The sequence below is a fragment of the Ruditapes philippinarum genome, unplaced genomic scaffold (assembly GCF_026571515.1).
Source record: "Ruditapes philippinarum isolate M1 unplaced genomic scaffold, ASM2657151v2 ctg1091_1_1_1_1, whole genome shotgun sequence".
In the NCBI taxonomy this organism is placed as follows: domain Eukaryota; kingdom Metazoa; phylum Mollusca; class Bivalvia; order Venerida; family Veneridae; genus Ruditapes; species Ruditapes philippinarum.
The window spans coordinates 131343-144915 of record NW_026864412.1 but is presented as its reverse complement, the minus strand read 5'-3'; the positions used below and the strand labels follow the sequence as shown (position 1 = coordinate 144915).

The 13573-nt window shown below is 30.4% G+C and overlaps 1 protein-coding gene across 1 annotated transcript; it reads left to right on the top strand.

Moving 5' to 3' along the window:
* Nucleotides 1-6266: 6266 nt before the first annotated feature.
* On the top strand, nt 6267-11752 carry LOC132725486 (uncharacterized). The gene is made up of 5 exons (XM_060710625.1): nt 6267-6768; nt 7447-7675; nt 7848-7960; nt 8633-8733; nt 11518-11752. Exons 3-5 carry the CDS (start codon nt 7919-7921, stop codon nt 11750-11752), a joined length of 378 nt encoding a protein of 125 aa, XP_060566608.1. The 5' UTR covers nt 6267-6768; nt 7447-7675; nt 7848-7918.
* Nucleotides 11753-13573: the final 1821 nt, after the last annotated feature.

The window sequence follows — 13573 nt, the reverse complement described above, 5'->3', positions numbered from 1 at the left end:
ACTTTAGTTTTCTTTATCAAAAAAGGTAAAATAAATAAAATCCTAAATTTTGAAATGTTTAGGTTTTTAGATACAAGGAAATTTTTCAAAATATTATTTTTTCCCACTGAATTTAACAGGGGGGTCAATTTTTTAAATTTTTGGAAATGGGAAATTCAGTGGGTTATAGATTTTTTTGGGTTACCCCGATATACAGGGGTTTTCTTTGATAACTATTCATTGGCTGCAATTTTCCGACAAAAATTTTAACAAATTTGGAAATGAAAGCCGTACCCCGTTTTTTCTTACATTGATTTAATGTCCAGGATGTGTTTTGGAATTCCCTTGTTTTTTCTTCAAAAAAAAAGGACTTAAAGTGTTCAATGGGACCAAAATTTTTTTTATTAAAACCAATAAAATTTGAGATTTCGTGGGGATCTTTTAAATTTACAAAATACTGCAGGAATTTTTAAACAGTTTTTTTTTTCTAAAAAAAAAAGTTTTCTTTAAATTCGCTCCTCAGCAAAACCCACCCCAAAAGAACAATTTTTACCCAGAAAAAACTTTCGCCCTCTCCCCAAAAATTTCCTTTAGGGCCTTTAAAAATTTTTTAAAATGTCGTAAAACTTTTCCCTTTTTTAAAAATGAAGAGGAAAATTTGAAGAGGATCTTTTTTTGTTTTTAAATTTTTTAGATACCATTTGAAAAAAGCAGGGAAACAATTGCTATTATTTCTTTTAAACCTTGCCTTGGTGTGGGTTAAGCGACTTTTAAATTTTCCCTTTCCAAAAAAGGGATACTTTTAACAATGCCAGGGTCTTTTTGGAAAAAATTTTGGGCGGATAAAAGATACCACCAGAAATGGAATTGAAATTTTTCAGTTGGCAATGTGCTCAAAAAAATTTGGCAATTATCTTGCGCTTTTTTTTTGTTGGAATTTAATTTACACCGACATTGTAAAGTTCATACGGTGATTTTCCAGCTTAATTAATTTTAGTGAAAGGTGACCTCCCCGGTACCCTTAGTCCATTATTGAAGAGCATCTAAGTAGCATCGCAAACCTTTCGTAAGTTAGCGGAACCCTTTAAAACACGAAATAATAAACCAAATTTTCCCCAAAAAAGGGTTTCGCCCGGGGGAAAACCAAATTTTGAAAAAAAATTTTCATTTTTACACCACCAAATTTTTTGACAAATTATATCATGTAATAACATAAAAATTAAATTTTTTAAATACAGCTATTCTAAACATCTTTAAATTTCCCCTAAATCATTAAATTGCGTAAGGCAAATAAATTTGCCAGTTTTAAAAATGGTCAAAATTTTCATTTTTTTAGTCAACACCCGAAAAATTAAAGTTTTTGTGCAAAAATTTTTTAAAATCCTAGTTTTTACGAAAAACCCAAACCAACCCATTTGACAATTTTCTGAAAAAAGCCAAAAATTTTCATTAAATTTGTCATAGCCCTTAAACAATAATCTTTTCTAAAGTTTTTGTTTGTTAAAAAATAAATTTCGATTTAAGAATAGTTAAAAGTAAATAGTTTAATTTTAAAAAAAAAAAAAACCCCAAAAAACATGGAGAATTTAAATTGAAAAAAAAGGGAAGTGAAATCCCCTTTTACCGCGTTTTTAATGAACATATTTTTCAAAAGGGTTTGATATAATTTTCAAGTCTACTGTCGGTTCTTGCATTAAAATTTTGTTTTGGGCAAATTTAATTAATTTTTTTTCCCTTTGTTTTCCAAACAGCAGAAAATACATATACAAATGTAAAATTCGGGGTTAATATAAAAATAAAAAGGGTTTACGCCATCATTTTAGTTTTTCTTCCATATTTTGATCAATTAATGAAAAAATACATGGGGAGGGCTATGAAAATTTTAGGGGGACTTTTTGAAACCCGAGAAGGTAAAATGGCCCGAACCAGCTGAGGGACATATCCCTTCCAAAGGTTGACCCCACCCGCAAATTTGTTTTTGGCCTAAAAGGGCCCAAATTTTTTTATTTTTTATTTTTATTCCGAAATCTAAATTCCTTTTCATCCCTTTGTTGTTTTGGGCTTTTTTACTAAAATTTACTTTCAAAAAAAATTATTTTTCATTGTGAAAATTTCAAACTCTAGTGGGAATTATTTTTATTTTCAAGCAAAAGCAAAAAAAAAATATTTTTTTCTTTTTAAATTAAATTTTGTTTTAAATTAAAAAAGGCAAAAACCCCAAATTTTAAAAAGGGAGGATAAACACGGCAAAAAGGGGGGCCGGGAAAAAGGGTGAAAAATGGGGCCCGAAAATAAATATTAAATTCAGGGCCAATTTCACCCAATTTTCCGGGCCCTACCTGACGTGTATTAATTTTTAAAATACATTTGGGTTAATCAATGGGCTTTTAAAAAAAAAAACAACAAATAGCCTTTTTGAAGTTTTTTAGTTAAAATTTTTGTCTACCTTTTAACGTTCTTACAAAAAGACTTTTATTTTTTTTGTGTGTTAAAAGGGCATAAATTAGAAAAATTTTTTTTTCATTTTTTTTCGGGGGAATTTTGTCATTTTTTCTTAAAAATTTAAAATAGAAACCCAAAAATTTTTTAATTTAAATACCTTAACCTTCAAAATAGAAAAAAAGCGTTCTTTGTTGGCAAACTACTTTCCCTTTTACAGTTAACTTTTGTGGGGAAAAATTATAAACCCCTTGTTTTTTTGTGCACTTTGCACATGTTCGGGGCTGAAACTATTCCCCGGCCCCCGGGCTGCAAACTCATAATGGTCCCTTAACTCATAACCAGTTAAATTTCATGGGAAATTTTTGTTACTTTTAAAATGTAAAAGGGGTTTTAAATTTTTATTTTGAGGTCATCCAGCCCATATAAAAATTAAACCCGCCCCCCGATTTTGATCCCGGTTTTAGGGATTTGATACGGATTTAATAAAAGGGCTTTTATGAAAATGGGGGTTTAATCACACCCCCGGGGGCCCGGGATTTGCGACTTCGTAAATATGGTATCCCAGGCTGTGCAATATTTTTTAAACGTACTTCTTTAAACGTTATTCAAACATAGGGAAAAAAGACGCCAAAATTTTAACTTTATACTATAGAACGTAAATTGAAAAATACCCCTTTTTTTCCCTTTAAAAAACCGGTTTTTAAATTTTGGTATGTGAAAAATAGAAAAAAAAATTTCCCGTGAACTTAAATTAAACTAATTTTATTTGCACTCTTTGAATAAAATAATTTTTGCTCCCAAAAGCTCCCCAAAAAATAAATTTTTAATTCAACCGGCAATAAACATTTTAAATTACACCATTAAAATACCCTTTCTAAAATAATATTTATTATTACTTTTTTGAAAGAATATTTTACTTTAAAATTTTTATTACGTTCAGGTGAAAAAATTTTGCGAAAACCCCCCCCCCCCCTGCGTTACTGAAGACAACGCACGTTCAACATACGGAATTTTTTGCCATTGTTCAATTAGCTGTAGTCTTGCATATTCTTTAGGTATTTAATTTGTGATAACCCGGGTTATAAACTTAAATAAATTCCAAAGAAAAAAAAACATTGTTTTTAGCCGGTTTTTTTCCTAAAATAAAATATGAAAAAAAAAAAAAAAGGGAAATTTATTGAAAAAAATATTTTTCTTTTAATCAAACAAAATGATATTCAACATTTTTTTTTAAAAATTACAGGCCGGGTTTTACAGGTAATATGAAGACTTTGGGTTTTAAAAAGGGTAGTTAGACCCTGTATTTTTAAATTTTTTGTTTTTAACTTCTTTCTAACTGACAGAACAATTCAAAAAAAAACGTAAACTTCGTGTAAACAGTACATTTTAATTTCGTTCGTTCGTTCTTTTCATTTATTCATTTCTTTCATTTCTCATTAAATTTTTAAATTTTAATTAAATTCTTTAAATTTAATTATTTAATTCTTTCTTTAAAAATTTAATGTTTTTTTAAAAATTTAATTTAATTTAATCATTCTTTCATCATTAATATTTATAATTCTTCATTCAGTTCATGCATTTATTCATTGCAGAACGGCTCTTTCATTTCGTTCATTCATTCAATCATTCCAGAACGACTCTTTAACGTAGTAGACTGGCTTTCTTTACAATAATTAATCGTTTCAATTAATGTTTAAATTGTTAATTGTTAATTTCATACATTTGATATAATCTGGGATAAACTTTTCATTAGGGGTTTTTCTTTCAGGTCTATATGGGGCATGACAATACTCAATCTTTTGTTTCTTCCATTGTGCGTATTTTTAAAATCTCCGCCAGTTAAAGAAATTCACAGTTGTTTTTCGTTAACTTATATTTTTGTTGTTTAAAAATATACACTATTTATTATTTGTTTAAAAAAGAAACAAAAATGTTTATGAACTTTGAAATATTATGTCATGATCATTGGTTTTATTTTAGTTGATAGCCGATAACTTCTTTTGAAATTCATTGAAAAGGAAAAAATAATGTTGTTAAAAGCAATTTACGGACATTCTTTTTTATTTTTTTTCCATTTTTTTTTAAAATTTCAAAAATCAAAAGTGATTTAAAAAAGTAATATAATTAAATTTTGTATTGTTTCGCTTTAAGGGGCAAGGGGTTTTTTTCATAGAATTCAATCCTTAAAAAATTGTTACATTTGGGAATTTTCATTTTATTTTTTTTTTATTTTACAGTGTACCTACGGGGAATTTAAAAAGGGGGAAAACAAATTTAAGTAAAAAAAACAGCGGGGAAAAAATCGTCATTTATTTTTGAAAGACCCATAGATCGAGAATTTTATAAATAACTTGCAAAGACGTTTTGATTTAAAAATAATGTAATCCACAATAGTGTTTTAATCTTAAGAAATTGGGTAAAAAACAAACAGTTAAAAAAATTAAACCCCATTTAACAAATTAAAAATGAAAGCTGACTAAAACGGATATAGGGGCATATTTTTAATTTCCAGCGATTTTTTCAGTAATATGATAACCCTTATTAATGATGTGTTTCTATTAATGTACAAAACAAAATGTCAAATAATATGCAAAAAAGTAATATTATAGAAAATAAATAACTCGATTGTACACGTTCCATAACAACCACTTGTTTTGGGTTAGGTAAGTTAAAGGTTAAAAGTCTATTGAATGAACAGCTGTATGTGTCTTGATTTTCAGTAAATCGATGGATACCAGTGATACCATTTTGAAATAGATACTCTAAAATGCGTACATGCATAAGCCATAACACCAACCTTCATGCAAGGGCGGTAACAAAGTATATCTAGACATAAAATTTGGAAATGTTGTTGCCTCCCTTTTGAGTTTTTTTTTGAAGCACCACACTAAACTGTTAAAGGCGCATGCCAAATAAACCCATAGCATCATTTAAAAGTTTTGCTTTTCATGTTGATAATTTTTTTATAATGACTATATGCGATAATATAAATTTGTTATAGAAACAACTGAATGACAGTGAGAAGAACGAACGGATGAACAAAATATGCAATGCGAATTTAAGTAGTAAATTTTAATCTTCAAACGGTAACAAACAATGCCGATCTTAGTGGTTTTAAAATACGGTTCTCATTTCAATATGCCGTTTAAATAAAACTGATAATACAAATGTATAAAGGATATATGTTTGTTTTGCATGCAAGATTGAAATTTATCACACACCCGTGCCGATTTTGCGACTCCGTAAATATGGTATTGCACGGCCGTGCATATATTTTGACGTGACGTCATTAGCGTTATACAAACATACTGTAGTGTAAAGACGCGCTCAATGTTAGCGTTATATTATAGGCGCGTCAATGAAAAATGACTCTTATTTCACTTTAAAGGTCTTTATTTTGGGTATGTGATAAAGAGAATATTAAATTCATTACTGAATTTATTGCAGTCGTTGAATAAAATAATATTATGCTCGACAGAGGTTTACATAATATAATTTTATTCAACTCGTGCAATAAATTCAGTATTGAACTTGCACTCATTCAATATCCTCTATATAATTCACTGAGTGAACAGGAGATACAAAGAAAAGATTGTGTCAACGAATGAATTATGTTCCAATCTTGTATGTAAACAAATAAATTTTCTTTTTATTTTATGCTTTTTTAGTGATTTAAGTAGTTTTTACTGATTTTGCCGCGTAACGTTGCGCATTCACCTCTATGACGCCATCACATCATGACGTCACATCATCATGTTTCATATGTTTTCCAACAGTAAGATGACGTCACTTAACGACGTCATTTGACAACGTCACCTAGCAATACCAGAATGAGGGCTGAAAGATATCCATAATGGGCGCTGCACTTTGCCAAAAGCTGAAATGTCCTCACATAAGGTGAGAATCATAACAGTTGAGCCCTCAGATGGTACGGGATCTTTACCTCCAGTGAGGGAGGATACAAAGAAACTTGTGGAACAACAGATTATGCTAGCAAATAAAAGAAGTCAAGTTTTTACGTACAAGGGGCCAGGACAGACCAGAAGTCGTTCTGTACCTGACAGAACATTTAAAGAGGTTAAATTTACGCATGCACGAGATCAGAGTTTACCGAGGGCTACATAGGCGGAATATCGCAACGATTTTTCCGATTCAAGCGACGATGAATTAGAAGAGAAGGAAGTCAAGCTAACAAATACATCAAAGCAGGAATTAGAACAGCTGGCAGTTGATATACGTACGAGCTTGGAAGAAAAAGAGGAAAAACATAGAGAGTCAATGGATGTATCAGCCAATAAAGGGGCATATAGTACAGACACAAAAATTAAAAACAAGGCGGGCAATAAGGTAAACTTCGAGTTTCACCCTTGTGCTTAGCATTATACTACAGTACTTATTACTAATTAAATTGATGATAAATTAATCACAGGGATAACATTTTGTATGCAAATATCTTGATTTATACTTTTAATATATCTAATGTTTATTATGTATTTGCTATTTGTTACATGTCTACGTCCTCGTGAGGGGTTTGACATTAATGTGAGGGATATATTTTATTTTTTATACACATGAAACATGCATGCTTTTGTACTCCACGGAAAATATTCAATGATTCTGGCTTTCCCACTAAAATGGCCTGTAAAGGGGTTTAATTGAGTTATATCTTTTTTGAGCTAAGATTGTAAGTCCAAGCTTACAGGTGCAATCAACAAACCTATATCAAATTCACAATATGTATGTAAAGATACAGAACAAAAATAACATTAAGTGTATCTAATTTGTTCTTTGTTAGTTTACCTGACAGTTCAGATTATTGCCGAATAGCTATATTTGTCAATTATAATTGGTACTTAGATATTTAGGATTTATTTCATTCGGTTCATGTGAAGGATTGATAACATCGAAGAACATTATTTGTTTCGTTGAATTTGAATTGTACATGTTTGAAAACCTTTAAATGAAATTTATGTAAGCTGCACCACATTTGTAATACTATCCCTCGAGATTCCTCTCCAATTGTAGGAAAAAGACGACATTGATAAAAAAGATAAAGTTGTAAAAGCAGAAAAGGAAAACATTGCGACCAGTTTTAACGAATCTGACCAGGGACATGACAAGAAACAGAAGAAAAAGAAGATGAAGCTCCCAGGGTGTTTTGGTTTTATTTCTACATAGATAGCCAAAAGGAAGGAGAAACGTCGGGAAAAGAAAAGAAAGGCTATAGCTAGCCGCACCCCCACACCAACGCTAGGTAAGAATTACACTTAGTACACAGACACACCTCGCTCGCATTTTGTGACAGTTAGAAAATATATGAATTATGTTTCCTGCTTGTAAGTTTATTTTCGTCATACTTTTATTTAAAGAGAAGAAACTGCGTACTTTAACAAGATAATTCATTGACAATACTATTTCTATTTTAGTTCAATATGAGCATAGAAAATCACGTGGCGGGGAGTCTTTTACTATTGAGGTAGACTGCAAACCAATCGTTATGAAACCGATATTGCCGCCAATTAAAAAAGCTGACGGGCCTGTAAGTATATATGTTATATTTTGAATACAACATACTTTTTATTCTTCCGCCCGGAAATATTTCTGATGTATATTTGAAAAAAATATTTTTGATTACAACATACCTTCTACTCTTCCGCCTGCAAATATTTCTGTTGTATATTTGAAAATTATATATATGTATTAATAAGATACATTTATGTAACTGCACTATTCGCTATTTAGTCAGCATATAAAAATGCTAAAATTTCCATAATAAAATGTTGTTTTGTCCAGACTGAGATTCATATATCATACGTAATTAGAATAGTAAGTGTAAAAAGCCATTTGAAATTTGCCCTTCGACATCAATTAAAAAAGTATATATTAAAATCTGCAACGTTAAAAGTTATATTTAATCCAATGTATGTATCCGGCAAACATTGCTACAAACTAAACCCCATTAACGCTATATAAGTAACGAAATATTCCGAGTATTGACGAATGATAAATGAAGTTGTGTGTTGCCTAAAAATATCTATACATTCACAATACACAAAACGGCACCATATGGAACGCAAGTAGTAGCCAATAGTCTAAGATTCGAAACTTTGGACTTTTTATATTTTGTTTTTATATATTATTACTATAGATATGTACAACTTAGACAATGTTGAGAAGTTTCAAAAGTTTAATAGTTGTTACATCTTCACAGATACGCCTAGCATGTGAGGCTCGACAAGAAAAGGCCGAGGCCAAAAGAAATGAGGAGTTTTCCAAAAAGAAGGTACTGGCAAGAGAGCACCAGAGAAAAAAGTAAGCTCGCTTAATTTGTGTAACAACCGTTTGATTACATATAAATGTACGTTCAATAACATAATTCACCTTCTTTAAAGGAATGTGTGTTTTCGTATATCTGATGTTCAGACAAGAATTATTGTATTTCGCATTCGTAATCATTTTACATTTATCATTTAAAAATGATTGTTATTTACATAACACATCCAATATGTATAGCATTAAATCACACCAGTCAATATATCATTAACATCTCACCAGATCCTATATTATTAACATAACACCTGACACTTTACCATTTACATCACACCAGATACAATATCATTTACATCACACAAGATTCAATATCATTTACATCACACCAGATACTATATCATTTACATCACACCAGATACTATATTAATAACTTCACACCAGGTACTATATAATTTACATCAGACCAGATTCTATATAATTTACATCACACCAGATACTATATCATTTACCTTACACCAAATACTATATCATTTACAGTATACCAGATTTTATATCATTTACATCACACCAGATACTATATTAATTACATCACACCATGTATTATATAATTTACATCAGACCAGATTCTATATCATTTACATCACACCAGATACTATATCATTTACCTTACACCAAATACTATATCATTTACAGTATACCAGATTTTATATCATTTACATCAACCAGATACTATATTAATTACATCACACCATGTCTGTATAATTTACATCAGACCAAATTCTATATCATTTACATCAAACCAGATACTATATCATTTACCTTACACCAAATACTATTATATCATTTACAGTATACCAGATTTTATATCATTTACATCAACCAGATACTATATTAATTACATCACACCATGTCTGTATAATTTACATCAGACCAAATTCTATATCATTTACATCACACCAGATACTATATCATTTACCTTACACCAAATACTATATCATTTACAGTATACCAGATTTTATATCATTTACATCACACCAGGTGCTATATTAATTACATCACACCAGGTACTATATAATTTACATCACACCAGATACTATATACCATTTACATCACACCAAATACTATATCATTTACATCACATCAGATACTTTATTTATTACATCGCACCAGATACTATATAAGTTACATCACGCCAGATACTATATCATTTCCCTTACATCAAATATTATATAATTTTACATAACTACATTTACTATAGCAATTACAAAACACCAGATATATTTCATTCACATCACATCAAATACTATTTCATTTACATCACACCAGATACTATATCATTTACACGTCAACAAATATATAACATTCACATCACACCAGATTCTAAATTATGTACATCACAACATAAACTATATTCCTTTACATCACACCAGATACTATATCATTTACATCACACCAGATACTATATCATTTACATCACACCAGATACTATATCATTTACATCACACCAGATACTATATCATTTACATTCACACCAGATACTTTATCATTTACATCACACTAGATACAATATCATTTACATCCCACTAGATAATATATCATTTACAGCACACTGTTATGTCCAGGGTATATATATTATAAGAAAAACATTGATTGTAACTACTTTTATTTAGAAAACCATGTTATATCTTGACCGGAGGTTCAGTACTGTTTTTCCCATCATGCAATATAGTTATAAATAGCAGACTACAATAATGAAGGATATTACACACACTAGATACTGTTTCGTTTACATCACAACAGATAGTCTATCAGTTAGATTCTAAATTATTTACATCACAACATAAACTATATTCCTTTCCATCACAACAGATACTATATCATTTACATCCCACTAGATATTATATCATTTACATCCCACCAGATACTTTAATATCATTTACATCACACCAGATACTATATCATTTACATCACACTAGATACTATATCATTTACATCACACCAGATACTTTAATATCATTTACATCACACCAGATACCATATCATTTACATCACACCAGATACTATATCATTTACATAACACTAGATACTTTATCATTTACATCACACCAGATACTTTAATATCATTTACATCAAACCAGATACTATATCATTTACATCACACCAGATACTATATCATTTACATCACACCAGATACTTTATCATTTACATCACACTAGATACAATATCATTTACATCCCACTAGATAATATATCATTTACAGCACACTGTTATGTCCAGGGTATAGATATTACAAGAAACACATTGAATGTAACTACTTTTATTTAGAAAACCATGTTATATCTTGACCGGAAGTTCAGTACTGTTTTTCCCATCATGCAATATAGTTATAAATAGCAGACTACAATAATGAAGGATATTACACACACTAGATACTGTTTCATTTACATCACAACAGATAGTCTATCAGTTAGATTCTAAAATTGTTTACATCACAACATAAACTATATTCCTTTACATCACAACAGATACTTTTTACATCCCACTAGATATTATATCATTTACATCCCACAAGATACTTTAATATCATTTACATCACACCAGATACTATATCATTTACATCACACCAGATACTATATCATTTACATCACACTAGATACTATATCATTTACATCACACTAGATACTATATCACTTACAACACACCAGATACTATATAATTTACATCATACCAGATACTATATCATTAACATATATATATATATAATCTAAATTACTAAATGACATTGATAAATAATCAATTGACACATTTTTCTTTGATATATTTTAGAACTGAATGCAAGCAACGAAAGGACGAGGCCGAGCACCGGTTTCAGGAAAGAGTTCGACTCACTATAAGATATAGACAAGCAGACGCCGAAAGGAATAGGAGCCGCATGTCGTCCCAAAGAGCCAGCATTAGCAGAATGTCAACCAGAGCAAGAAGCTCATTTGCTGTCTCCTCCTCCTCAGAGTCTGTCGACGAGGGCATTAAGAAAGCCCTCAAGGTCGACAGCTCTCTTTAAATTTTAGGCCGGCCGACATTCCCTATAAATAGTACGCCACTTAAATTATGCCATTGTCACGTGATAGGACGTTTTCTTGACATGAACTACAAAAAAAAAACTTTGTCCCCTTTCTCTTACTCATTTTTTAATTTTATAATTTAAAAGATTTTTTTTTTCATTTTATTATCAGATGATCATATTTTCTCGCCGTTTTCGTCTTTACTTTTGTGATCCTTTTATACGAATTTCAAATCATATTGTGTGTAACATATGTCCATGACAATTTATTCAGACAAACATCTATTTTCAGTTTGTCTTTTCTTTCTTCATTTTTAAACTCCTGCTTTTGGAAAACAAGCTTTAGTATCTCGCTTTTAGTCTTGTTAAATTTTCAATTGACCAAATTATGTGAAATTTCAACACACAAGTTATATTTTAGCACTATTTTCAGAAGCAATACAATGTCGATATATTAAATTATCTAAATGATTAACTTTACAAAGTTTACATTTACCTTCCTTAGTTAAAGATAACATCCTTGTTTTAAAAAACTTTATTTCCAACCTAACCCTGATTTTGCCTTTTAAAAAAAAAAATAATAAAAACCCCGAAAAAAAAGTATCAAATCTACATTTTTACCCTTATTTTTCAACCCTCAAGTTTATGAAAATTTTTTTCCAAAAAAATTTTATCTTTATTTTTTCATCCCAAACATTTTATGTATTCATTTAAAAAACCCCAAAAGCAAAAGGGATTTGTTTTTTTATTTTCCGTTTAAGATAACCTTAACCTTTAAAAGTACATTTCTTTTTTCCCCCCCCCCCCCCCCCCCCCCCCCCCCCCCCCCCCCCCCCCCCCCCCCCCCCCCCCCCCCCCCCCCCCCCCCCCCCCCCCCCCCCCCCCCCCCCCCCCCCCCCCCCCCCCCCCCCCCCCCCCCCCCCCCCCCCCCCCCCCTTTTTTCCATTTTTTGTACATTTCAATTTTCTAATTTTTATACTTTCTAGGTTTCATTCATTTTTCATTTTTAAAATCTGGTTAATCAGAAAGCGTAGCTAGATCATTAAGTATATTTTTGGTCATTCTCATCATGCTCATCTTAGCAACAAGAAAATATTTCCGGCGTACACTATATATACTATCTAAACTATTTTTTTATACATTAAGTTTAAAATTACACTTTTTTCATAATTCATCATAATACTATTTTGTAAACAACCGGACCATGATGAATATCTGCCTTGAACAAAAAGAAATACATAAAACCACGAAAACAAGTATCAAATCTACATTTTGACCTTGATTTATTAACGCTAAGTATGATGATACTTACCAAAAAAATCTCATCTCATTTTATCATCCAATCATTCATGTATTCATCTAAAAACTCAAAGAAACAAGGCATTGGTCTTTTACTTACAGTTGAAGAAAAATCTTTAAAGATACATTTCTTACCATACCCTACGTCAGGCTACGTGAACATAACCATCACTGGTTAGTTATATTTTCTAAGTTTTATTCATTGTTCTATTTAAAACCTGGTTAGTCTGAAAGCGCACACAATGAGTATATTTTTGGACATTCTCATCTAAGCAACATGGAAATTATTTTTGATTTACACTATACATACTATCTTAACTGTTTTTTATGCAAATAGTTTTACACATTTTTGATAATTAATCATAATTATGTTATAGAAATAACATTTTTTTCATTTGTATTAACAGTTAAAAAGCCAATTTGGCTAAAAATATCATTGATATTCCAGTTTAATTTATAAATTATTTATTGACTATTCACGTGGCAAGGGTCCGAAATTTTATGGCATTAAGACCCTATGGT

Bases quoted from the DNA above. Each gene is read 5' to 3' on its own strand.
- LOC132725486 (XM_060710625.1), top strand. From the start codon at position 7,919: ATGAAACCGATATTGCCGCCAATTAAAAAAGCTGACGGGCCT. The intron at 7,961-8,632 runs GTAAGTATATAT...ACATCTTCACAG, and splicing joins TTAAAAAAGCTGACGGGCCT to ATACGCCTAGCATGTGAGGC. The intron at 8,734-11,517 runs GTAAGCTCGCTT...GATATATTTTAG, and splicing joins AGAGAGCACCAGAGAAAAAA to AACTGAATGCAAGCAACGAA.